Source organism: Bubalus bubalis, chromosome 15, assembly GCF_019923935.1.
Source record: "Bubalus bubalis isolate 160015118507 breed Murrah chromosome 15, NDDB_SH_1, whole genome shotgun sequence".
NCBI lineage: Eukaryota > Metazoa > Chordata > Mammalia > Artiodactyla > Bovidae > Bubalus > Bubalus bubalis.
Genome location: NC_059171.1, coordinates 75,605,497 through 75,633,359, shown reverse-complemented (window position 1 = coordinate 75,633,359; position 27,863 = coordinate 75,605,497). Strand labels below are relative to the sequence as shown.

The following is a 27,863-nucleotide window of genomic DNA, read 5'->3' as shown; positions in this document are numbered from 1 at the left end:
AGCCGCTGTGCCTTGGGAAGAAGGCCTGTTTTTAGCTTTAACGTGTGGTACCAAACCACCAAACCCTTTTCCAACATAGTTGTATGGACTGACATTCCCACAGCAGTGGGTAAGAATTCCTACAGTACCCCATTCCAGTTAACACTTGATTGTTTTAACTTTAATCTTCCTGGTGGGTGTGAATAGCATTGAATAGTTCCTAACAGTCCTATGTGATAAGCACTAATATTTCCACTTACAGATTAGGAATTGAAGTATAAAGTAGTTAAGCAACTTGCTTAAGGTCACACAGCAATTAAAGGCACAGCAAGGAATTGAAAATAGTCAGTGGTTCCCAACCTTGCTTTTAACCACTGTGATACACTGCCTGACTGTATACTGAGGGTCAGACCCTGTACCCTGATGAACTCCCCCAGATAATGTCGCACTATGAGGATATCTCTAGATGTCCCCCTAAATACTCATATAAGTCAACTGCAGGTGTTCTTATCCTGAAGAGTCACTGTGCTTTGTTCCCATGTCAAGAAATCAAACACTGATTACTCACTTGATGAGGGGCTCTGTGGATTAAAAGGCATGGCCCTCATTAGAACTGATTCAAATGTATTCTTTTTAATGGCTGAATAATACTCCATTGTGTATATGTAACACAGCTTTCTTATCCATTCATCTGCTGATGGACATCTAGGTTGCTTCCATGTCCTGGCTATTATAAACAGTGCTGCGATGAACAGTGGGGTACACGTGTCTCTTTCCCTTCTGGTTTCCTCAGTGTGTATGCCCAGCAGTGGGATTGCTGGATCATAAGGCAGTTCTATTTCCAGTTTTTTAAGGAATCTCCACACTGTTCTCCATAGTGGCTGTACTAGTTTGCATTCCCACCAACAGTGTAAGAGGGTTCCCTTTTCTCCACACCCTCTCCAGCATTTATTACTTGTAGACTTTTGGATCACAGCCATTCTGACTGGTGTGAAATGGTACCTCATAGTGGTTTTGATTTGCATTTCTCTGATAATGAGTGATGTTGAGCATCTTTTCATGTGTTTGTTAGCCATCTGTATGTCTTCTTTGGAGAAATGTCTATTTAGTTCTTTGGCCCATTTTTTGATTGGGTCATTTATTTTTCTGGAGTTGAGCTACAGGAGTTGCTTGTATATTCTCGAGATTAGTTGTTTGTCAGTTGCTTCATTTGCTATTATCTTCTCCCATTCTGAAGGCTGTCTTTTCACCTTGCTAATAGTTTCCTTTGATGTGCAGAAGCTTTTAAGGTTAATTAGGTCCCATTTGTTTATTTTTGCTTTTATTTCCAATATTCTGGGAGGTGGGTCATAGAGGATCCTGCTGTGATGTATGTCAGAGAGTGTTTTGCCTATGTTCTCCTCTAGGAGTTTTATAGTTTTATACAGAGTGAAGTAAGCCAGAAAGAAAAACACCAATACAGTATACTAACGCATATATATGGAATTCAGAAAGATGGTAACAATAACCCTGTGTACGAGACAGCAAAAGAGACACTGATGTATAGAACAGTCTTATGGACTCTGTGAGAGAGGGAGAGGGTGGGAAGATTTGGGAGAATGGCATTGAAACATGTAAAATATCATGTATGAAACAAGTTGCCAGTCCAGGTTTGATGCACGATACTGGATGCTTGGGGCTGGTGCACTGGGACGACCCAGAGGGATGGAATGGGGAGGGAGGAGGGAGGAGGGTTCAGGATGGGGAACACATGTATACCTGTGGCGGATTCATTTTGATATTTGGCAAAACTAATACAGTTATGTAAAGTTTAAAAATAAAATAAAATTAAAATTAAAAAAAAAAAAAAAAAAGGCATGGCCCTATCATCAGCTTAAAATAATGGGAAAACTGACAAGTAAAGGAGTGACCATACCACTCCAAGGTGATACCCTAACTAGGATGTACACACATGGATCCAAACAATAGAGAGGGAGCCCCTGGCACGCAGGGGATTGTGGGAGGCTTCAACGGGTCCTCTGTAGACTAGCATCTACTTGCAGGCAGGACTGAGCTCTACGCAAGCTGATTAAAGGCCCAAGAAAACAATAACACTAAGATGGCAGGTTCCTGTAGGAAATCCATTGTAACAGAGGACTAATCTAGTGCCTCAGGACTGACCCACCTGAGGACTAGGACGCAGCCATCATGCTCGCTCAGATAACCCTCCTCATTAGGGAGGCAGGATCTGCTTTCCAGGCCTCAGAGACACTGTCATTTCAGAGTCCTCTGCTCCATGAACAAAGCACTTTTCTGGGGTTGTTTTTGCTTAAAGGAAGAAGGAAAACAAAATCCCTTCATATTCATAAGTTTAAAATCTGAAATTATTTCCTAAAGTATTGCATTTCTAAAATAGGTCAACTTTTCAAGCAGTTTAGGAAAGAGACAGACTTGTGAAGCACCTGATAGACATTTCAAGTAAATTGCACACTGCACTTACTCTTGCTTCTGGTAAAATGGAGATAAAAAAATTATAGAACCTTCATCTTTTTATCTAAAATAAAAATGTGTCCCTAGGCTTTTCAATTCACATTTAAAATGCATTTTCATAAATAACCTTTCCACAATCTGTACTGTTTTAATTAAATTTTTTGCTATGGAAAACAAGATAATTGAAGCAGTTTAGAGATTAGTTAACTGTCAAAAAATTATACCAGCAGTCACTGCAACAGGAAGATTTGCGTCAGTACAACTCTCATTGTACTCAAACTCCCAGACGAGTCACATAATTAAAACTTCAGGTGAGCTCTCAGAAGAATGAGGAATGTGCCTTCACTGAGTCTTTAAACAAAAGCTATATTAAAGAATGACATGTACATTTTAAAGATATATTTGGTTTTTCCCTAAAGGCTTTCACTGATGTTCCTCGTTGACTAAACTTCAGAAGGGTTTATTCTTCGGGCAGATGGAGAACCAGTGTTCCCTGTGGTGCCATTTTACAGACAAAGGCACTGTCTATGTAGTGTTTTCTGCAGACAAGTTTCTTCTTCTATAGCTTTAGTGAGCCTGATCGAGGGAACAGGCAGAAAAGGCGGCCTGCACATACAACACAAAGTTCAGGTTTCTCCCATTCAAACTGTCTCTATGACACTTCAAATCTGGGTTAGGTTGACCAACGTCAGAAGCCCCATGAGGAAATACTAGTTGCAGAAGAACTAGTGACACCAGTAACTTACTCAGTCATAGACCGCTTGCTCTAATAAGTCTTATATAACAACCCTTATATCTGAAGTGATGAAATAATTTCCCATTCATTTCATAATTTCTCTGTTTGCAAATACAGAGTTTTAAATTAGATGGAACTGGCTTGTCCAGGAAGCACTGAGTCTTGGCTAAGAGTGCGGCTCTCAAGCCAGACTGCCTGGCTTTACATTCCAGCTCTGCCCTGACCAGTGGCATGCCACTAGGAAGTGTTAACTCATGGTGGTGTTTCCCGGATATGATAGATCCATGCAAAGAGCTGAGAAACGTGCTTGTGAGGAAGTAAGGGCATGTGGGTTTTATTACTAACTAGAAGTGTGATTTGGGAAAAATTAGCTATCTTCTCTAAACTGCCTGGAGATCACTTCATGGGGATGAAGTGAGGACTAAATAAGATGATATAGGGTACAGTGCCCAGCATACTAACATGTTCTGTAAATACCCAACAAATGGCAGCTTCCTTTTCTTCCATCAACTTCTAGAAGTTGAAGGGTACTGTTTTTCTGTCGTTACTGAATCAGAAAAATACTAGAAGACAGAAGAGTACTATTCTATACTTCTCTGATGGTTTCCAAGTAAAACCATCTGCTTCAGGTACTGTCCTTCTAAACATACAATAAATTAAAGCAGTAACTTCTGACCTGAAGGCTGAAGTTGATGAGCTCACACAAAAGCATCTAGAAGGCTCGGGAGCTTCTGCAGTCAGTAGGGCAGGCCATCGGCTGGGCCGGCCCCTGGCTAGGGAGGCGCTGACACGCAGTCCCGACTGGGCCGCCAGCTCTGCTGCTTCTGCTCCTTCCTCATTTGCTTTCTCCTTCTTGATAGGTCAAACATTACAGAAGTTACAATACTGGGAATAAAAGCTTCAGGCTCCGGGTTAGGGAACCTGGGATTGACTCTCAGTTCACCCCTTTTCCAGCCCACAGGCCATGGGACAGGTGCCTGTCCTGGCACAGTGCAGGCCAGGATGCCTTTCCTTCCTGCTGTCCGGGCGAGGACTCCACTTGGCAGCGCTGTGGGTACTGGGGCAGCAGCGTGCCCCACCGCACATCGAATTGTCCATGGAGAGGGCCTGACCAGAGGGTCTGCAGGAAAGAGGGCCGGGTGCTATGGTCAGACGGACCTGGCTCTGCTACTCCCTACACCCCTGCAGCTTCGAGGAGCCTACGTCTCCTCCTTTCATACACGCAAATCCCTTCGTGTGCCAGCCACCCTGCACCGTGCTCAAGCTGGCGCTGCCATGCCAGATGGGGTGGTTTGAGGACAATTCCACATTCTGTTCAGTAAACATCATACAGCTGCGTAATCAGAGCATATTAAGTACCTGAAAGAGCTTTCATAGTCTGATGAACTCATACACCTTCATCGAGAACGCTCCACCGTACATATGTTTAAAGGTGATTAACCCATCAGCTCAGGCTCAAAAGCTTAGACTGATCACGCAACATTAAGATAGCAAGGGATGTTAGTGAACGGTAAATACTTATGAATAGATGGCTGACACAATCATAATGAAATGAGGGAAAAAATTATATGATTAAAATTTCTAAGACAACTTTAGTTTATATATCTTGAGAGGTGAGCTTGCATTTGAAAAAAGATCTTCATTTTTAAAATTACTTTTTAAAGTTTGTTTCAGAATTCGAAAGATTCATAGCCACTCACCTTTAGTTTATTTCTCTCATTAGAATGCTTGCTTTGCTTATTCTGTGACCCTCTTTTCAGTATCAAGATTTCCATTTGATGAAAATACAGTTTCTTATTAAAAGAACATGTTTAGGGTGACAGTGGAAAGCAAGTCAGTTTCAGAAAACAATCAATTAATAGAATTTTAAAGTTGGAAAAGAGGTTAGAACAGCATCCGGTCCATCCTGCTGATTTACAGGTAAAATACCATCACCTGCATTTTGCAGATGAAGAAACTAAGAAGGTTAGTTTACACAAAAATAGTGATGTAGACAATAAGGAGAATTAGAAACTGAGTATTTTACATCTCAGAATAATATTCTTTTAATTAAACTGCATTCTCTTTCATATTTATTAGTTCACTGAATGCTACAATTGGCTTTATTTCATGACGTATGTTAACAGCGTGCATGACACATGGAATGACAGTTAGCTGGCCTTGGTAAAAGTCGTTCTCATATGTTTATTTAGTAGCTCCAAAATGTCAGGCCTCGTGATAGTCTCTGGGCACACTAACGTTTTAAAAAATGATGTAGTTCTTCCCTAAAGAAATCCAGTCTATGGGGGACAAAGACAAGTAAGTTGCCTCTGAGGCAGGTTTCAGGGCACCCAGGATGCTGCTTCCTGTGCCTGATGAGGACCAGGAAGGCTTCAAGACTGAAAATTAAACAGTAACAAGAACTGGTAGGGACAGAACAAGAAAAGGCATTCGAAGGTAACCAAGAGCGTGTACAAAGCCACACACTTCAAGTCCTGCTATGTTTAAGGAACTGCAATGCAGGGATCTATGGGCCTAAAATGATAATGTGGGAAGGGCAGGGGGTTCAATGATGCTGTTGAGAAAGTCTTCAGACACCACTCAGAAGAATCTCAACTTTATCCTCCTAAATTTCTAAACTAGTTCTCATGCTCCAGGAATGGCTGAGCAGTACTATCAATCAGGCTTTAGATGCCAGAAAGTATAGACTAGAAGTAATATGAGAAACACATTATTTAAGGGAAGGACCCAGGGGGAGGGCAGGACCACAAGCAAAGCTGAGGCAATGACAATCATCTGTCTGTCCATCTGTCCATCCATCTCAACAACCAGCGTTTACTGAGGGAGCACTATATGTGAGGTGGTAGGAACAAGAATAACACAGATTTAAGGTTTGTGAGAAGTCAGACATGAGAAAACATACAAACAGCTAACTGCTAGGTGTGAAATGTGCGGGCTCTTTGAGAGGACGTCATCACAGCACGAGCTGGACGCGGGAGGTGGCGAGAATGCTTCCTGAGATGCAGGAGGACCGGCGTCTCCCCTGAAGTGGCTGTGATGAAGGTGACCTGGAGCTCAGTTCCTCATGGGGAAGTGAGCCGTGTCTACTGTGTGAACGCAGGGAACGAAGACGGATGCATGCGATCCTGGGCGCTGGGTTCCCTCACCCTGAGCCCTGGGGGCTGCACCTCAGCCTCCACCAAGCTGTGGGTGCTGTGGGGAGGAACAGGAAGGGACTCTATTATAGAGAGTCAGAGGGGTGGCTACTAACCCGCAATTGTCAGGTGACAGGATGGAAATGCACAAGACTTCAGAGACAGTAAATAAAGCAACCACACCGAGTGTCTGGGGAACAGTCAGCCCTCAGCAGCCACGAGGGGCTGGTTCCAGGACCCCCTCAGATCCAAAACCCACAGGTGCTCAAGCTCCTATATAAGATGGTACAGTATCTGTACATCTACCCACCCCACCCTTGTACCTTAAATCATCTCTGGATTATTTATAATACCTAATGCAATGTATTGCCTGCATGTGGCAAATTCAAGTTTTACTTCAATTTAAAAAATTTCTGGAATAAAAAAATTTTTTTTTCCATTAGTAGTTGGTTGAGCACACAGATGCCAAACCTGTAGATATGGAGGGCCCTCTGTACTTTGTGCTTTCTTTGTATGTGGAGCCTAAAACAATTCATCAAAATGGATTTCGCTTTAGAGATTCATATGTAAATTGGACTCTGCCAGGAAGCATCAAACATGTCCTTTTGCATAATGACACCAACATTTTGAATTGTTAAAGTGTTCTCATTGAATAGATTCTGGGTTATACTAATTATTTGTTGGTTATTTAATTCTTTGGACATAAATAATGAATCAATGTCATTTTGGGAAAAAGATGCTTCTTGTCCTCAAAAAAGAGATGAGAAGTTACTATAATTACATCTGATTTTACTAAGTTAAAAGTGGAGCAGAAAGCCCCAATTTATATTCAAATGGTTGAAAACACATCCATTACTCATTTTCTTCCTTTTTGGAAAAAAACTAACTATGTTGAATTGCACTGCATCCTTTGAGTTATTCTTAGAAGACCAGTGTTCACGGAGATGGTTAACCTCTGCTATTCACATGGCCACTATGAGTTCTACATGCCTTAGTGATAATACTGTTCTCACCATCAGATTTATTTGCTAACAGAGGTTCTTCTCAACGACACATGCTCAGGGAATATTTGTGACGGTGACTCCGATGAAGAACAGTTGGCTCAGATGACATTATAATCAAATATCTTCACCAACTCACTTTGAGAAAAATCAGTCGAATTTCAATAGGCACATTTCAACAAGAAAATACTTTTACATTATCAGGCTTTCTTGCTTGGGCTACAAGGAAACACTTTTATAATGCGCATGCTATTATGCCCACTTTTATAATGGGTAATTATTTAATAAAAATAATTTTAACATATATCATAAATTGAGTTTTTCTTGGGCCTAAAACTGCACTGGAATACCTTCATTTTAGTACACATAATCTGAAGAACACTGAGTATTCTAAGGACTGAAATATAGTTTCTCAAAAAAAGCACCAGTTGTGGCAGGATTAAAAGAACAGGTTTCATCTCTTCTTTGTTTAAATAGGCAACTGATAGGACTTCTTTGCATCTTTTATTCTGGAAATAATGGCCTTAGACACTAAATGTTAAATGAAAATTAAAATAAATAAACCAAATGGGTCAGATATAACCAGCAAGTTTTATACAAAAAGATTTGTTACCACAAACATATTTCAAGTAAATCATTAAAAATTACATTTTTGAGTTCTAAAGGAATGACAAGCCTTTTTTAGAGATACAGATGCTCAGAAATTCCTAAAGTGAAAATGCTGGTTCAATTTTTTGCCAATACATATGATAATGCCTTATTTTTTTTTTAAGTCCTAACCCCATCCCATCCGTCTTAATGGTCTTCAGTTTCCGTTGCCCTACTTAAGGCAGCTTATAACCAGAGAATGATTACACTGGAGGGACCACAGAAGTGACCTGATCTCCCTCAGTGCACCTCCGAGGGGAGCAGTGTGCGGGGCCTGTGGCACTTTCCTGAAAGATGAGCGGACCTGACCCTGCCAGCTCGTACAGCCTGGTCTCAATCCAGCACTGGCTGCTCAAGACAGAACACAGGCCCTGAGTCGTGGATCCCCGTCTGCGCCCTCTCTCCACCCTGTGACTTGGGAAAAGACACAACTCCCCACACCTTAAGTTCTCACAACAGGACCACAATACCTCTGAGTGGCTGTGAGAACAAGATGGCACAACATGTAAGATGGTACCTCATGGAGAGCAGTTTCTCATTAAATGTTACATCCTTCTTGAAAGTTCATTCTTACACTCAGATCAGATTTATAATACGTGATTCTGTGATTTTCGGGAGTTAAACAGAATCAGCCTTCAACCTCTGTAATCTGCAATTGCCCTCCTAACTCTAGAAGACGAGAATGATGAAGGGATGATCTTTTCCCAAATGCCAGCTATCATACTCTTCCTGTGGGATGATTAGAGCAATTGGCTTGGAAAAGATCAATGGCAACCTTCATTAGGAAAACTTACCAGGTCTCTGTGCAGGGTTGTCTAGTCCAGTAAACACTCACTAAGAGCTTACAATGTGCCAGTGAGACTACAGACTGAGGAAGATACATGGTGCTTTTCCTGAAAAGTCTACTATTGTCTGAGAAACAGACATATACTAAGTGAAGACTGCACAACGCTGCTAACAAGTTAGATGTAAACTGCTAAGTGATGAAAATCAACATAGCACACAGGAGGAGTTTGGGGTGGGTCCTCCACAGTTGGCAATTAAAAAAAAAAAACTCAGTCTTGTGAATATTGATATTAACTAAGGACTAACTATGTGCTGGCCATCATACTAGGTGTTGAGAATATAAATGATATTCTGATGCTGAAACTGAAACTCCAATACTTTGGCCACCTAATGCAAAGAACGGACTCACCGGAAAAGATCCTGATGCAGGGAAAGGTTGAAGGCAGGAGGAGAAGGGGACAACAGAGGATGAGATGGTTGGATGGCATCACTGACTCTATGGGCATGAGTCTGAGCAAGCTCTGGAAGACAGTGAAGGACAGGGAAGCCTGGTGTGCTACAGTCCATGGGGTCACAAAGAGTGACCCAGTCACGACTGACTGACTGAACTGAACTGAGAATACAAAGGTGTGAACAGGGTGTGTGTGTGTTGGGGCGGGGGAGGGGGGGCTCTACTCTCATGGGATTTAGAGTCTAATTTATTATTATTCCATCAATGGAGTAATTATTTTAGTATATTCTAAGGAGACCACTTTCAACTTTCCCACTTGTCACAAGAATGAATAACCACTTGGGAGGTTACAGAATCCAGCTTTTCTAAGTTGGATATTCTGTAGTATACCCACCTGATCGAAAATTCTAGAAATCAGCAAACAAACAAACAAAATACTTTTCCCTTTTCCATGCTGCAAAGCTAAGCAGCCAGTGTGAGTAACCTTTAGAATCTCAAAAGGCTAAGACCAATGGCCAATTATATTCAGGACCACCATTGTAGCCCTCTGCTCTCTGAAGGCCACGCTGTGGTCAGGCTGCATGAGGCAGGCCCTGGGTGGGAAATGCAGGCTCAGGAATTACACTGAGTGTCTGGGGAGAGCCAGGCATGAGTGTGGGCTCACCCGATAAAGGCTCCATCCTCCTTCAGAGCCTCCACCCTCGTCGGCTCCTGAAAAGACAAGCGGGTTCCTCTGGGGAAGCCACTATACCCCCCCGTTGCAGTGGATGGGAACAGGGGTTATTAAGAGGATATCTTGCAAATCAATTGTTTTAGTGCTTTTCTCATCATTTATCAATAAATGGCAGAGTTAAGCTTAGAAAACCAAGTGCCTTGAATTTCTCTTCCTTTTGCTCCCCTAAACTTTAAACTTTCAAGAAATTTCTACTTGTATTCATGTAATTTCACTCAAGACCCATTAGAGTAAACACTGAGACACAGAACACGCACGTCTGGTTCACACTATAGGAATTTGATCCATCTCGTTGAGTAGAAAGATGAATTAATGTATGCAAAGAAGGCACCAGGTCTTTCTGAAACAGGCAGATTGTGAAGCCAACAAAGCTAAGTCCTTTCCCGACTCATCCCATGCTTATGGCACAGGGCGGCCAGGATCCACACACCGGCCTGATGATGATGAAGCCGCCACCTAGCACGTCTACAGCAGCCAAGCCTATGAGAACTCCAGGGAAGCTGAGGTGGAAAAGAGAAGACACGAGGCTACCTCAAAGGAATTTCACGACATTTGCTTCCTTTCACAACAGTCTCTGCCACCCTCACAAGACTCAACCCTTGTGGATGAGTCTGAGGCCCAACTGCCAGTTTGGTAAGAAGACTAGTAAACAGGACCACGTCCAACTGTAAGGAACACAGAGACAAGACAGAGACCTGTCCTTCCCCAGCTGAATAGCCAAGTGGTGAAACTGTCCATATTGGGATTTATGTGTAAAATATACTTCACTGAGCTCCCGGTGTGCCCTCTCTGCTGAGTGTGAGGGGGCAAAGCTCTCGTCCCTGACCCCCAGCACCCAGTCCAGCCGGGAGGCTATGGGGACACCTAGCAGGTAGGCTCCATAAGAGCTGACCCGAGTCTGCAAGGGCAGACAGGAAACGCTCAGAGGATAGACAGGAGCTCTTGAGGCAGAGACTACTGCACGAGCAGAGCTCTGGAAGCCTAAGAGGACTTAGCACACTTAAGGAATTACCAGAAGTTCAGGATGACCAGGACAAGGGCTCAGGTCTTTCCAGTGGCTGCAGATGACATGGAAGAAGTTGTCTGTGGCCCAGGGATTACGTCAGACTTCCAGAAACTGTGCAAAGAGGTGCTGAGCGCCAAGCAGGAGACCTCCATTAAGGGGAACATGAAACCTAGGGCTCTGGGCACTGCAGGACTGGCACTGCTGCCCTTTCTTTACAACAGTTGATATACTCTTCCTTTAATATTAACACTTTAATGACTAATATGACACATCTATCCAGTACCTATTTTCCTCCTTTATGTTAAAATAGAAAGTCATAGAAAGAATCCCAGGGGTTCTGTATTCTTGTTAAAGAATCCACTGCTCCCACCCCCTGCTGCCCATTTTCCATGGATGTATTTTCTTTCTCTTATGTTAAGTAAGTCTGTGGACCGTATCAAAGAATTACTGAATGATAAATGGAAAAACTGATTTGCATTAATTAAAAAAAACTAGGAAATTTTATTTTCTTCACTGAAAAAGAATTTCCACTAAAAATCCATATTCAGTAGCAGAGTCTAAGAGGAAACACTTAAGGGTAAAAACAGCTTGTTATAGGCAGGCAATTCTTTTTTAAATGACTGAGTCACTCAGAGGCAACCTGTAGTGGATGACCACCATGTCACACGCCTGTGTGACGGCCTGACAGCATGTCTCCTTGGTCCTAGTCTTGAGCCTCTCCACCACCAAAATTCACCTTCATAGTTATTTGACAAAGGAGGTTATTTCTTTCACATTTTCTGTGTCTCTGATACCAAGTACTTATTTAGCACTCAGTAAATGCTAAAGAGCTCAATTTAAGCAGGGTGAGGGATACTGGTCACCACGCCTGATACTGCATCATAGACCATAAGAGCACCTTCACTTACATAGTCTCCATAGGTCTCCTGCGTCGGGGGCGGCGGTGGAGGTCTGTACCCAGTTGGGGGCACTCCTCGTGCTCTGGGAGTGAGCAGTCCTCTTCCACGACTCACTGGCCCTCGGGTGGAGAGGACGCCCCTGGAAGCTGGTGTCCCCCGTGGTACCCCGACTCCCACAGGCCGGGCTGAGACTCCTCCCCTGCCCCTGCAAGCAAGAGGGTCACATTAGCAATTTGCATGGTGTTCTCCAGCATTCCAGTGTTCACATGTACTAATACCTCATGAAAATCAATGTTCCATAAATCTGTAAAAAGAAATAAGGACACTATATGCAAAGAAAACACTAAAGCAAGTCAGGAACAGATTGTCTACCTAAAGAAAGGAACTTCAACCATTCAGGCACCTAGTCCAGTGAAAATAAACATGGTAACATCAAAGAAGCCCCAGCGTCGGTTTCTGTTTGGGACCCAGAACAGGAAGCTGACATCTGGGGAGGCTGCATCCCCTGGGACCATCACACCCCACCAGAGTCTCAGCCAGTCCTCACTCCAACACTGCGACATGCGCCTTATGGCTTGTCTGTGGACAAGAAAACAGAGCTCCACAGGGATCTTAAGGCTATCTGAGAACACACAGACGGCAAACCCAGGACCAAAATACACACCAGATTCCATGAGAGAGGGAATAAAATGGACTTTCTCAAATAACATATCTACTAGATAGGATGGAAAGCATAGTTCTTAAGTGAAATAAACATATTTTCTGAAGCAGAATGCAACATATTCATGTATTTCTAACATAAAATATGAGACTTCAAGTCAAGAGAAGAAGGAAGGAGGCAGCTAAAACCTGAGCGAGCGTGCAAGTCCTATGAAGAAATGAGGACAGATATTTGACTCCACCGGAAAATACAGGCCCAGCCAGGCCTACCTCCTGTGGACAACGTCCTGCAAACAAGAAGAACCGAGCAGCTGATGTGGCTGCCTGTACACCAGTTCTCTCCTTCTTTAGTTTGATTGGGATAGTAAATACACAGCTGAAAATGCAAATTCCACAAACAACAGAGAAAATTAATGAAACCAAAAGCTGGCTCTTTGAAAGGATCAATAAAATTAATAAACCTCTAGACAGGCTAAACAAGGAAAAACAACAATATCAGAAATGAAAGAGAGGGTCACACCAGTGACCTCAAGGACATTAAAGATAAAAACAGGAAGATTATGAACAACTCTAGGCCCACATATTTGTTAACTTAGATGAACTGGACTAATTCCTTGAAATACACAAATGACCAAGAAGAGAACTAAATAATCTTACGTTTATTAAAGAATTTAATTGATAATAATCTTTCAAAAAAGAAAGCATCAGATCCAGATGATTCACTGGCGAAACCTATCAAATATTGAGAAGAAATTATATCAGTCTTCCACATTCTCTACCAGGAAGTAAAATCAGAGGGAACTTCTCCCAACACATTCCCTGCGGCTGGTCCTTGGAAATGCCTCCTGAAAATTACTTCTGCATTACAGGCTGGGCCTGGCCTGAGCCACCAGGGACGATGGAGGTGGCCGGCCCCAACTTGGCCTTGAGCCCTCATGGGGACCTATCACAGGAGGTGTCTCCCAAGATATTCTTTTCTAAGTCCACCTGTGGGAGTCACGACTGGCCAAGGTGTTGGGAGACAGAGAGGCTGAGAAGGGTGACAGGGCTGGGCTAGGTGGTCTCTGACCTCCCTAGGAAGAGATCTGTGGTCCAAAGAGAAATAAAAGACATTAAAGATATTATAAAATGGAAATAAAAACTTATAAATCAGTATCTCCCATGAACAAAGATGCAAAAATCCTCGAAAATAAAGTAAGATTTATTCTAAGTAAGCAAGCCTGCTTCAACTGGTAGCTCAGCTGGTAAAGAAACTGCCTGCAATGCAGGAGACCTGGGTTCAATCCCTGGGTTGCGAAGATCCCCTGGAGGAGGGAATGGCTACCCACTTCAGTGTTCTGGCCTGGAGAATTCCATGGACTGTATAGTCCATGGGGTTGCAAAAAGCTGGACACAACTGAGTTACTTTCATCGAAGGTTGCTTCAACATTAATGAGAATCAATGTGATCCATCCATCACACCAAGAAGGCTTACGAAGAAAAATCTTAAGATCATATAAAGAAGAAGCAGCATTCAATGAAATACAAGGTCATTCATGATTTAAAAAATCTCACCAAATGGAGATACATTCACTCAAGTTAAAAAAGAATACCTACAAAAAACCTATAACTAATGACACATCAAATGGTGAGAGACTGAATGCTTCCCCTTAAGATTAGGAAGAAGGCATGGATGTCCAGCCTTACCATTCCTATTGTACTAGAAGTCCTACCTAACTCAATGAGGCACAAAAAGGAAATAAAACTTTCAAGATTGTGGAGGAAGAAACAAAACTTTGTTTGCAGGTGACATCATTTCTCTGTAAAAGTTTCCAAAGAACCAACCAGATCAAGATAAAAAAAAGCAACCATACAAGCAAACAGTAAACCAGAACTAACAAGCACATGAAATATGGTCTTGGAATACAAAGGTCATAAGTCAACAGCTTTCCTGTAAACTGCAATGAGTAACTGAAACTTGCTAAGTGGCTAACAGTGATAAGCCATGCAAACAGTATGTTTCCATGATATGATATAATAAAAGTAGCTATTTACCCTGTGGTTTTTGTTCCCCAAACTAATAAGCCTAGGCTAATCTGAAAAATATTAGACAAATCCCAAACAAGGAACATTTTACAAAGAACCTGATTGGTAGTCCTCAAAACTGTCAAAATCATAAAAAAAAAGCAAAATATATGACTTTCACCTTTAGGGAACTTGTGTTATCCATTTTTCAAGCATTGTAAGTTAGATATATATATATATATATTTAAATACTAGGCCATAAAAATTGGTGCAGTAAAATTGGTGGTCAAGAATGAGGACGCTGGATTCAGATCTGAATGCCATTCCTGACTGTGGTTATACAACTCTGCCCTCCAGTTAACATTCAAATTCATCAAGGGTCTGAACTTCCCAGGACAGTTTCCTCAGCTGTGAGCACTCTCTTCTTGGTGTTATGGGGAAGGGAAAATGGCACAGGGCACACACAGTATTTAGCACACTTCCTACTCAAAACAACTTGAACAAATTTCGATGTCTCTGAACTGTATTGACAGACATCATATCTTTAGTCTTACTCATCTTTTTATCTCCATTATCTATCTAAAAAAATCTTCAATGTAATTAGAGAATAGTTTCTACTTCTGGTACATCTGACTCATTTGTGTTATGTCAGTCATTCCTTGTATAATCAAACTAATTAAGGCTCCTGCTTCTTTATCTCATATCCCATCCCTGTCATCCAAGGCACTATATCAATCACAAAATATTCAATATTTTTGACTGTATAAATTCAAGTCTTTTAAATTGAAAACATAAATTTATATTTAAGAACCTCACAATTCTTTCCCATCAGCATCAACACTGTTAGGTTATGTGCCCACTGGGTATAGGAATTACACTAAAGAACCCGTTACAGAGTTTCAGACGAGTCATGTGATGCATGTAGCGCAGGACCCTTACTACAAAAGACACTTTGAAGATTCATCTCTCTGAGTCTGAAACCCCATAGGAAGGGTGTGAAGCAGAACAGCCTTAGTGCTGTATGAGGCTCTTGGCGAGGGAAGTCTTGACGGAGGCACGGCCAGCATGCACATCCCGCTGCACTGCCGTGTACGCTCACCCAACGCTGCAGATCAAGCTCAGGGCAGAGCTAATTGGCAGGATTGACGACATGGGGTGAGTGCAGAAAATGCGTCTGTGAGATGAGATTCAAAATGATAATCAATGGGAACTCGCTAATTGTTTACTTGAAAAGTTGCTTCAAATAGACAGGACTGGGTGCTGCACTGCTCAGAACAGGGATAATGGAAAAGCAGAAACCTAACCCATCTGAGTACACGGTTTCATAAGCTGACAAATGTGTGTGATTGTAATGCTTCTGTGTGTTTGCATTTTTCAGCACAGTGACCTTGATTTCTGGTTTTGCAGGTCAGATATGAAAATAATCGAAACAAGTTTTTTTCCCTGGGAACCGTGCTTTGAATGAATACAAAAAGTTATTGATCCATTAGGAACTAATTATTTAGTTTATATGTTAGTAAGACGTTTTAGGATATAATGAAAAAGCCCGTGCTTTGGGTTCCAACACACTCAGCCTCAAAACTCAGACCTAGTCCTGTCATCACTGGGTTGCTGAGCCTGGGTTTCCCATCCACTGATCCAGTAATTAAGATCCAGCTCTCGTAGAATAGTTGTGAGGGTTACAACTATATCAAGTAAGTGCCCAAGAAAAACAGGCACTCAGTAAGTGGCGATCACTATGTGCACTCTGTCCTTAATACTGTGCTTCTGGCTGCGGACCAAAGAGTGAGGAGAGAGACGGCAGAAGGTACAGCTTGCACTAGGTCTCATCTTACACGTTCGGCAGCAGCATGCTTACGGACCTTCTATACATTTAGCAGCAGTAATGCAGTGTGGTAGAATAAGGGTACAAACGTATATCACAGTGTTTGGCTTTTGTCTATATATTTTATGAGAAGCAAAAGTACAGAACAAAACAATGAATTTGGTGAATTAGCTCAAGCCAGCTCCAGCATTATTAGCTGCGTGAGGCCTGGGCCTCAGGAAGAGAAGGGCCTTTAGCTGATCATAGCAGGGGCCTGTGGATCTACTCAAGGTCTAGCCGGTGTCACAGTAAGAAAAGCCCTCTCTGAGATCCATCCGGGGATCAGCCTTGATGCAGTAATGACCTGAGGGGTGCTTTACTTTCCCACAGAATCCCTGACACGTGTGACAGCTTTTCTTCATCTCTGATGGTGTGTGCTTCTAAGAGTCAAGTATAATCATTGAGATTTTTTTTCTTGCCAGAGGTTGAGAAGGGAATGAGAGGCCAGACAGAAGGGAAAGGTAAATGCAGCCTAAGGTCTCAATCCCTCAGACTAAACATAAGAAACCGCCAGGGCGAGGGAGACTGACGTTCTGAAGAGAGGACTGGGGCAGCTCTCACCCGGAGCACCTCTGCAGATCCTGGCACGTGGGGCTGGGCCCGCTTCTCCTCTCACACTTTACTTCAGCACCCACAGCACCCGGGCCTGGTCTCAGGGCAGCGTCGATATCAGGAGGTCTAGTCTGGGACTGAGACTGTATGTCCAGCAAGCTCTCAAGTGCTGCTGTGTGTGGCTTGGATCCAAAGCTTACAGACCTGTTATGAAACCTGCTGGCTATCTCTCTTCTTTCCCCTGTGATTCATCTGATAGGGACAGAGTGAAGGGACAAAACAGGGGTTCAACAGTTAATCCCCCTAGGTGATTGTAAGTATCCATAGAAAAAATATGGGAGACTCCTGTAAGTTAACGATTTCCCAAGAAAGCAGGTTTGCTTAACCACAAAACCAAGCAGGCTTGCTGAGCAACAAAACCATGAAAAAAACATGAGACATGTCCCCAAATTATGAAACAATGGTGGCATGAGCCCCACATCCTGCGCGTGAGCTCAGTAAGCTAGTGATCCTAAGGACATGCTCTCTGCACACATAAACAATAATCTGTGGACCCAGCTTGACCATATAGGGACAAGAAAACTCTCTGCTCAACTGATGACGGAGGAGAAACTGTAAGAAGTATCTGTGCTGCTGCTGCTAAGTCACTTCAGTCGTGTCCGACTCTGTGCGACCCCATAGACAGCAGCCCACCAGGCTTCAATTTTTAGTGAGGGGTCATTCTGAGTAATCAGAAAAGGAACTGTGCCATAGTCTAAGCTTCAATGGGACAGTTAAAAAAATTAAGTAGGATTTGGATTACTGTGTGCTCCATGTTCTGTCCCCGTTTCACTGATGAAGAAACTAGGCTTAGTGAGGGAAGTCCCCTGAGACCACCCACTAGGAGGGGCCTGGGTGACTCTGATTCTCCTGCAGCCACACTCCAATTCCAGGCATATGGCGCCACTTTCCTGCTTTCAAGCCCTGGCCCCTCTGTGTGGGATGACTTCGCTCTCCTGAATGTGTGAGTGCTCACGCTCCCCATTTTCATTTCTCTTTCACTTCACTCTTCTTCATACTCCTCGTCCTCTTTTCAGCCAGTCTGCCATCACTACTCACTTCTCTGACTTTCCTCTTACTCTCCCTGAACGGCCGGACAATGACTCGGTCACCATCTGTGTAACTTCACGTCCTGTCACAGAAAGAGCTCAGGAAATGTGTGACATTAAATGACCTAACAGCAGAAACTGACTTCACGTTCAAAAAGGAAAAAAATTGATTAAACTTTTGAAGAGCCAGGATGCTCTGGTGCTGTGACCAGGAGAACCGTGCTCCGTTCCAAGCTGGCATTTACAAGACAAGTTCTAGTTGTAAGTTTTCTCATTGTTTGCCATGTTATTTGCCTCAGTTAGTGTCTTCCCCAAACCTACTAAGGCGATTTTACAGGCTTTTCTCCTGTCTCTCCTTAATCCACTCTAGTATGGCTGTACTAACTCAGAGAGCACGAGGGAGGAAAGACAGTGCATGTTGAGGATGGAGGGATAGTTCTGGGCTTACGGCAAGACAAGCAGAGAAGCTCATTTCCAGGGAAAGTCCTCCAGCCTCTGCAGCGAGGAGCACGTGTGTCCTGATCCCTGCCTGGGTTTCAAGGGCACGGACAGTAGACACAGTTGGAAGGAAGGGGTGAGACAGTTCTGATAGGTCAGGTGGTACAAGGTCCTCAGAAGGCAAATCCAGGAGGGAATCAAACAATTTATATACCATCCCAAATTAACAGGTTTTTTCCCAATTGGAAACTTATAATTTAGTAGAAAAGGAAATAGATCATTTTTCCTATTTCCAGCCTTTCCTTAATAATAAAAAAGGACTTTTTAATATAGATTGGTAGATTAATGTAAATCATATCATATGCTGGTGAAATATTTATGGCCCATATATTAACTATTCAGTTTTCCCAATAACATTTCTCATAACTTCACCTACTGTGGAGAAAAATATATCATTTTCTCTCATTAAAACAATCTTCAGTATCTATGATATTATTCATAATCCATTTTAAAAAGAGAATAGGTACCACGTGAAGGTTAGTGTTGATGCGAAAATGAGGGTGACCACGTCCCGTCTGATCCCATGGTTGAGAAGTTATGTGGTGCCCACTAGTCAACGCGACTGTGGCTAGAATTTATCAGCAGCTGCTGACGTGCCAGCCATATAAAAACACAATATCATTAATATCAGTGGGGCATGATCTAATGTTAAGACGACAAATGATCACCTTACGCTGACAGTTCACTCAGCGTCTGGAAGCTGCAGATCTCTGAGGTGGCCCCATGACAGTTTAAACTCTCCATGGCAGCCTGCGAGTGTGCTGCAGGGTCCTGCACTAGGCACAAAGGCTGGCAAGTGCAGTCTGAAGATCTAACCTGAGATTGCCATCCAAGAAGAGAAGAGAGAAGGGGGAGGCAAAATATGTGAAGAAACCGTAGCTGAAATTTCCCCCATTTGATAAAAGGTCTTGAGTTGATAAGGTCAGCCTCATGTCCTAAGTTGAAACAAACCCACCACATGTAGCACCCAACACTGGAGAATGTGTATTTACTACCTAGAGAGACAGGCTGTATTCACTTTTTTCCCCTGCTGTCTCTGGTAACAAATGCAAGGAGAGAACACTGCCTGCTACTCGGGGGAAGAGGCAGAGGGGTCAGAGACAAGGCCAGTGGAAAAGGTACACAGAACCAGCTGGCTGTTCTGCAGAGTGGAAGGAAGGGAGCATCCTTGAGGGCTCAGATCTGTCTTGCCCAGACCATCCAGGCAGCAGCAAAACAAGGGGTAGAAACCCTATGGAGAAAAACATAAAACTAAACAAAAGTTTGCCTGGAGTGGCGTCAATCCTACTTTCCCTGACACTCCTCTGCTGGGGTCCTTGCAAGGACTGAAGTGACGCATCACAGTCGGCACAGGGTAGACTGGAAAAAAGGCAACCTGCTTATCTCCTAGTAAGAAAGGCGTGAGTTTAGTCCTCATCTGAAACTGAATGAAAAGGTTTTATTAAAGTACATATTACTCCCTATGGCAGGATTTAATTTTAGATCATTTACATCTTTTAGCAGAAATGTATCCTAAAGTGAGAACAGTGGGGAACATGCAAGAAGATTCCAGGAATGACCTGTTCCACTGAGACATTCCCCAGTGGTGCCATCCGCGTGACCAGTCCCAACAGGCGACTCCCACAGTAAATCAGGCACGTGGCAGACAAGAACTACACTAACAATACTGTAAATGTCAACACTCCATCAGAAGAGTCTAAGGAATTCACAAACGTACTGAATTCACTCAACATTTATTTCCTGAGTCCTATATGCCATGTATTAGAGACACAAGGTCCTTTAAGGGTCATGTATGGATGTGAGAGTTGGACTGTGAAGAAGGCTGAGCGCCGACAAATTGATGCTTTTGAACTGTGGTGTTGGAGAAGACTCTTGAGGGTCCCTTGGACTGCAAGGAGATCCAACCAGTCCATTCTGAAGGAGATCAGCCCTGGGATTTCTTTGGAGGGAATGATGCTGAAGCTGAAACTCCAGTACTTTGGCCACCTCATGCGAAGAGTTGACTCATTGGAAAAGACTCTGATGCTCTGAGGGATTGGGGGCAGGAGGAGAAGGGAACGACAGAGGATGAGATGGCTGGATGGCATCATGGACTCGATGGACGTGAGTCTCAGTGAACTCCGGGAGTTGGTGATGGACAGGGAGGCCTGGCGTGCTGCGATTCATGGGGTCGCAAAGAGTCGGATACAACTGAGCGACTGAACTGAACTGAAGGAGTCACCAATGAAAATGTGAACAAGTCATAAAGGTAAATTCAGTTTGATAAATGCTGTTACATAACCAAGAAGGGTGTGTGGACTGGCTCCTGGGCTACACGGCGGCCCTTTCAAACAAGGAGACGGCAAAGGCTTCTCGGAAAGGTGCCTGGGTGTACTGAGAGCAAGGTGCTGAGGGGCGGGCAGGCGACTGCAGACAGGCCTTCGGGGGAGGACGAAGGAAGGCCAGGGACATGGAGAGAGACTGGGATGGCCTGTTTGAGGAACAGAAAGGAGACCAGTCTGGCCGGAATGCAGAATGAGAAAGAGGATCAAAGAAAAGTAGATTTATGGATAATTTTAGAGCGAAAATCAAAAAGACTTCCAAGGTGTTCGGTGTGGTGAAGATCCACCAAGGAGCTTCCAACAGTCCCAGGACTAAAGTGTGAGGATGCAGTAAGTACATTTGTCTTTCATTTTATGACTGTTTTTAGCCATTTAGACATCATGAATTCTATAACTGTATTTTCCTCAGCTCTGGCCACTAGAAAGGACAAAGCATAATCTGAAGACCAATTTTGCCAACCTTACAAAACAACATGCACCTTTTTGTGTATTAATCAATCTCACTCTTAGGATTTTTGTAATTTTCTACCATAATACTTTCTGTATCAATTAACTTTTATTCTGTTAGATGAATATTAACTTACAGAAAGTTACCATATGATCTGATGAGGAAAAGTAGTAAAAATACAAACTTTTCACCATAGTTTGTATTAATCGTGCTGTAATTAAAATATAACAAAAGTGACAGAATGAAATGTCTATGGAAAAATGGCAAGGGAAGAATGGGTGGAAGAAAAAAACAAGATTCTGAATGAAAACTGAAGGGGAGGCTCAAAGAGAGGGAGAGGCAGGTTTCCGGAACCAGACTGCCCGCCTCCCCCCGGGTCCCCTGCCCGCTGTCCTCATTCGCGACGTGGTGACGAGCAGAGCAGCAGCCGCCTCACAGGGCTGTGGTGAGGCGTGACCGAGTCAAGCTCTGCGATGCGCTCAGGAAGTGCTGCCAGCAGTGGGCGCGCTGCAAGCGCCTGTGGAAGTAAGTTGGCTGCACAGACAAGTAGGATTTGAACAGCTGAGCGGCAGAGAGAGGACTGCAGATGCAGGAACAATGTGAACAAAGGTCTGGAAGCGGGGAGCACACACATCCACCCAGGGGTGGGGCTAGGTGCTCAACACAGGGAACACGGCACAGTAATGAATAAAGACCAGTTGGGAGACAGGTCTTAAGAACAGTACAGAAGGGCGCTGTATGCCTCTTAGAGGAACATGAATTTAATCCTGTTTAACAAGAGCGTCTGGAAGATGTGGTACCATGGGGTCACATGGAGGGAGGAAGCAGAGTCCTGAAGTACCCTCATGAAGGGGTTCAGTCAGCACAGCCAGCCACGACTCCACACACTAAACCACAGGCTCTGACCTATGAACTGAACAGCAATTCTATCCAAGAATATCAACCACCAAGGCAACGGAAAAGCTTAAAATGGTAAGCAATGCATATGTTGTCATCAAGAATATTTTTTTTTTTCATCTGGGTGGATGGAGGGGTTTCTCTATACATTACACTCCCCAAACAGAAAGTTTCTGCCTCCCTGCCTGTTCACAAGGTAGCATTTTCTACGTAACTGAAAACATGACAACCAGACAGTACAATGAGAGGTCTGATCTGGGGACAGAGCACCCCCTAGAGCGAGGCCCTGCCCGCGCCCTGTGCTCTCCATCCAAGGGGTAAAATGGGCTTTGGCGGGTGTGACACTCCAGGCGGGCTCTAAATACAGGCACGCGCTCCCCTAGGGAAGGCGGGCCAATGGCGCTGAGCAAGACAAGGCGAAGGAGAGAGAGCAGATATGGACTGAAGGCGAGGACCGCCCACAGGCCCAGAAGCTGGCAGGGTCCAGAAAAGGATTCCTGCTACCACCTCCAGGGGGAACGCTGTCAACACCCAGGCTGTGGCCTCCTTCAGCTGACTGCAGACATCTAGCCTCCAGAGCTGTGACCACTTTCTATTTCTTAAAGCCATCAAATTGGTAGTAATTGACTGCAACAGCCATAGGAAACTAATACAGCAAATATGTAATTTTTTATGATTTCAAGTAAATTATTTAACATTAGGAGAAATGGAAATGAAAGAGATTTACCATTTATTGAACAGCTACATAAATTATTTCATTATATCATCTGCAGCAATCCTATTATTAGCCTGTTTTATAGAGAAAACCCACCTGGTACTGTGCCCAGGTCTGTGTTTATTCTACACTGCAATAACACCTGTATGTAACTGCTCTGACAGTGTGCTGATCCGCAACACCCCCCAGGGGAACTGACTTGTTATTCCTCCAAATGCACTTGGTTATATGGAATAAGCCTATTTAAAATTATTTCATGCAAAACTACCTGAAAAAATACATGTAGTCACTAGTAAAAAAAGAAAATCTGTGTGACTAATTTCCATGGGGTTCTTTCGAGGGCAAAAATTAAAAAATTAAAAATAATGCTCAAATAGGTTTGAGAGTCATATCTTAATCTACAGTTTGCTTCAACTGACTTGTAATTCATTAAAACATTTTTCATGTTTAAAGGGGTCATGAATCATTATTTTGAGACAAAAATAAAATTTCAGTGTGCCTGGACGAGATCCGGAGTATCAGATACCACAGAGCAGCTACATGAAATAAAACGAGAACAGGCATGGGGGCATTTACCTGGTACCTGACACTGCTCACCACTGGAGATGTGGCACTGAACTAGCTTGATACCATCTGCACTCAAAAGGAAGCACAAGCTTCCATGACGTCCATTTGTGCATCAAAGCTATTGCTTACATTTTAAAGAATTAAGGGATTAATAACATGAGAGTGATTAAATAAACTTATCATTCATTAGCTAGTAAGTGGTACAGGTCATATTTAAGCCCAGGAATGTGCATGCTCAGTTGTGTCTGACTTTTCGTAACCCCACAGACTTTAGCCCACCAGGTTCCTATGTTCATGGGAATTTTCCAATGTTTATATGAGTCCCAATTTTTCCTATGTTCATGGGATTTTTTCCACTGAAGTGGGTTGCCATTTCCTCCATCCAGGGATCTTCCTGATCCAGGGATTAAACCCAAGAATACTGCAGTCCAAATGAATTCTCTTAATATGATACCATATTACCTGAAAGCATTCCCGCAGGCTTTGTACCAACACACTGGTAGACCTGCTTACCTGTTAGTAAAGAAAACAGGAAAACTGTTGCCATGACACCACATTCTAACAACAAGGCAAGTCAATTAATCACACCTACCTGGTTATTGCTGGGGTTGGTACACCTCTTGTACGTAAGGTAGGTTTCCCTCGAACCACTGGGACATCGGCATTTTCGGAACCACCATTCAAATATGTTAATTCCTGGAGCTGTGCCTGCCTGATTTCATCATTATAGTCCTACACAAAAAACAGAAGAGAGCAAAGCATTTATGACAAGAAGCAAACAATTTTTAATAGAAAAAGTGTATGAAAATAGTTTAAAAAGATAAAATAAGATTTGAGTCTGTTGAAATGAAAATATATGAATGAACTGTTGTAAAGAGAAAAACCCAAACAGAATTTTCCCCCTAAACTAAAATTTTCTATGGTCAGCCATAACTCCTTCTCTTGGGCATACTCTCCAAATGAAATATTTATAATAAAATTAAAATATCATGTAACTGATATATGGATATTACTATTTACAACTCAGTCAACTTGTAGTTACTAAGCATAAATGATGTGCCAACTAACAAAACCCAGGGGAGCACGCATGGTTCCTGCAGCCAAGGACTCAGTCTGACAGGGGAAAGGAGGAAGACAAAGAGGCAACATGGCAGCTTTACTGAAACTAAGCAGGGCATGCACACACTTTCTTTGTACGTATCCATCTGGATATTGTTCAAGTCGCAAAATTCAGCATTTCCAAAACTGAATACATCATCTTGTTCTTGAAAACCTGCTCTTACATTATTTTCAAAATAGTCAACTCAGAAACTTTGGGAGTTATCCTTGATTTCTCTCCTTTCCTTAATAATATCCCCAATACCATTCAATAATTGTCAAGAAAAACACGTAATAAACACAAGTGTGGTCTGTTTTACAATCAAAAGAAAGTTCAGGTCTATATGATCAAAAAGGAAGGCCATCTAACTCAACCATGGACAGTTAAGAGTAGATTCTCTACAAGAAATGTCATCTAAGGGTGAGTGAACCAGTTACCAGAAGGGATGCTGTAAAGTATTCTAGACAGAGGGAAAAGTATATTTTAAAATCCAGAGTAAAAGTGTGTCCAGGGAACTGAAAGAAGTGCTATATGGCTAAACTACAAGAGACAGTCTGGAGTGGAGGAGTGGTCTTCAAAGTGGAAAGGAAAGCTGAAACCAAATCAAGTAAAGATTTAAGTCATTTTAAATATGACATCAAATGTCTGGAAATTATGGTACTAAAAATTATTTACTTTAAGAAAGGGAGCTGCATATTCAGGTTTATATTTTGAAAATGCTATGAACAACTGTGTGCCCACAAGTTAGATAACTTAGACGACAAGGACAAATTCCAAGAAAGACACAAACCATCAAAACTGACGGAGAAGAAATAGAAAATATCAACAGTTAGTAACAAGTAAAAACACTAAATTAGTACTAAAAAAATTTTTTTTAAGTCCTGCAAATAAAAGCCTAAGTCTGTGGGGCTTCATTGGAGAACCCCACAAACAATTAAAAAAGAATTAATGTGATCCTTCACAAACTTCCAAAAACTAAAAAGGAGGAGACATCTCCTCACTGATTCTATGAAGTAAGTATTGTTGCCCTGATACCAAAACCAAAGACATTACAAGAAATCTGCAAAAGAGTGTTCTTAGGAATACAGATGCAACAGCTCTTGAAAAAGTGTTAAGAAGTCAAATCCACTAGCATGAACAATAGAAAAAGGAAATATACACAAGAACTGAGCAGAACTTATACCAGGATTGCAAGCTTGGTTTAACCCATGTGAAAAGCATTAACATAATACCATAATAATAGAATAAAGGACAAAAATCACTTAGTACTTTTAATATACCAAGAAAAAATTTGACAGAAGAATCCAACATACTTTCATTATAGAAATACCCAACAAACTAAGAAAACCCATAGCTAATACCATATTTAATGGTAAAAGACTGAAAATGTCAGCCTAAGTCCAGGAACAAGACAGGATATATATTTCTGCCACTTTTGATTAATGGTATTCAGATTGGAAGAGAAGAAACAAAATAATTTCTGTTTACAGATGGCATAATCCTATATACAGAAAAACACAAAGAATCCACAAAAACATGAGAGCCAATAAAAGAGTTTAGTATAGTTGCAGGATACAAGATTAACATACAAAAATCAGTTGTATTTCTTTATACTAACAATGAGCATTACAAGAATAAAAAAAAAAAGATTCCATTTAGAGTAGCATCAAAAAGAATAGCATACTTAGAAGTAAATTAACAAAATAAAGGTAAGATCTGTATACTGAAAAGTACAAAGTAATATTGGAATACATTTTAAAAACTCTAAGTAAAAGGAAAGATACCTCATGTTCATAGATAGGAGGACTCACCGTTGTTTTTATGACAATAACTACCTCCCCCCCTTCCCCTGCAACATACACAAATGATCTACAGACTCAAGGAAATCCCTATTAAAATTCCAGCTGGCCTCTTGCAGCAATAGACAAGCTGATCCTAAAATTTACATGGAAATCCAAAGAATCTAGGATAGCCAGAACTATCTAAAGGAAGAACAAAGTTGGAGGACTGTATGCTCTGATTTCAAAAACTACAGTAAAGCTACAGTAATCGAAACAGTATGATACTGACTTAAATAATACATAAAGATCAATGAAATAAAACTGAGAGCAAAGATATCAAGTACAGTCAGTTGATTCTCCAATAGTCTCCAACAAATGGTGCTGCAACAACTGAATATCCACATCAAAAAAATAAAGTGGGCCCTCTATTTTTTGCCACAAAAACTACAAATGTTCTAACTTAGATTATGTTGATGTTGCAGCACTATGGAATACACTAAAAACCACTGAATCATATATTTTATATGAGATTTTATGCTGTGTGATTTATATCTCAAAAAAGATAATAAAAGGGGGGGAAAAAAACCTACTGGAGGCAGAAACATTAGGTGGAAGTAGTTAAGTAATGCCAGGATGTGGTAAAGATGACCTGGAATAGGGATAGATGTGGCAGGAAGAGTGGGAAGAGATTTAGACATGGAGTTATTTATAATACTTAATTTTATTAGATATGGTAATATATTAGATATTTTGTGCAGGTTGAGTCTGAAATGGTGTATAGTATATAAAAATTGAGATGTTCTATAGCAATCAGATAGAGGAAATGAAAACTTATAAGTCAAAGAGAGGGATACAGAAGTGGGCAAGGAAGAGTTACACAGGCCCCCACATTACAGAGTAGGGTGTGTCGTCAGGGCTGGCCCATGGTGGGCTCTTGGCAGAGAACCTCTGAATCTGTCGTGGGTTCTGCCTATTAAGACTGCTTCCATGTGCCTGAGGCCTGAGGTCAGGCTGTACCCACTTGGCCAGATAAATCTGTCTCAGGAACATGACCAATGGGGAATGTCTGTTGTGGCTCAGAAAGGGGGATTCTGGTGCTGGCCTCTGAGCATTTGTCAGGGGCACTGCAGACCTTTGTGACTCATCTGCAATAAAAACCCTGGACCCAAGGTTCAGGGGAGCCTCCCTGGTTTGAATGAACAGTCCAGTGTCGTCACATGGTGTTGCTGGGAGAATCAACGAGTCCTGCGAAAGTCCACTGGGAAGGGACAGCAGGAAGCCTGGGCCTGGTTTTCCCAGCTGGCTCATTTTCTCTTTGCTGAGTGCTCCTAAAGAACAGCTGAGCTTGCAGGTGGCTGTGGGGACCTCTCACGAGAATCCATCTGTAGACAGCATCAGCAGCAGGCAGGGCTGTGTGGAAACCATCACAGAGCGAGAGAAGGGCTGAAGACACCTCTCTGAACACCAACATGCAGAAGTGGGAGGACCTCACAAAGAAGACAGGAAGGTGTGGTGAGAGCCCGAGAG

General features: G+C 42.4%; 1 protein-coding gene across 4 annotated transcripts in view; it reads right to left on the bottom strand.

Moving 5' to 3' along the window:
- Positions 1–27,863, bottom strand: part of KHDRBS3 (KH RNA binding domain containing, signal transduction associated 3) — a 154,796-nt gene that overhangs the window by 39,337 nt on the left and 87,596 nt on the right. For all 4 annotated transcript variants that reach the window (XM_044928864.2, XM_044928865.2, XR_006545099.2 and 1 more), the window contains exons 5-6: positions 24,049–24,188; positions 11,852–12,047 (exon numbers count right to left, since the gene is read on the bottom strand). In XM_044928864.2, the coding sequence (XP_044784799.1) occupies positions 11,852–12,047; positions 24,049–24,188 (336 nt within the window). The remainder of the gene's footprint in view (positions 1–11,851; positions 12,048–24,048; positions 24,189–27,863) is intronic.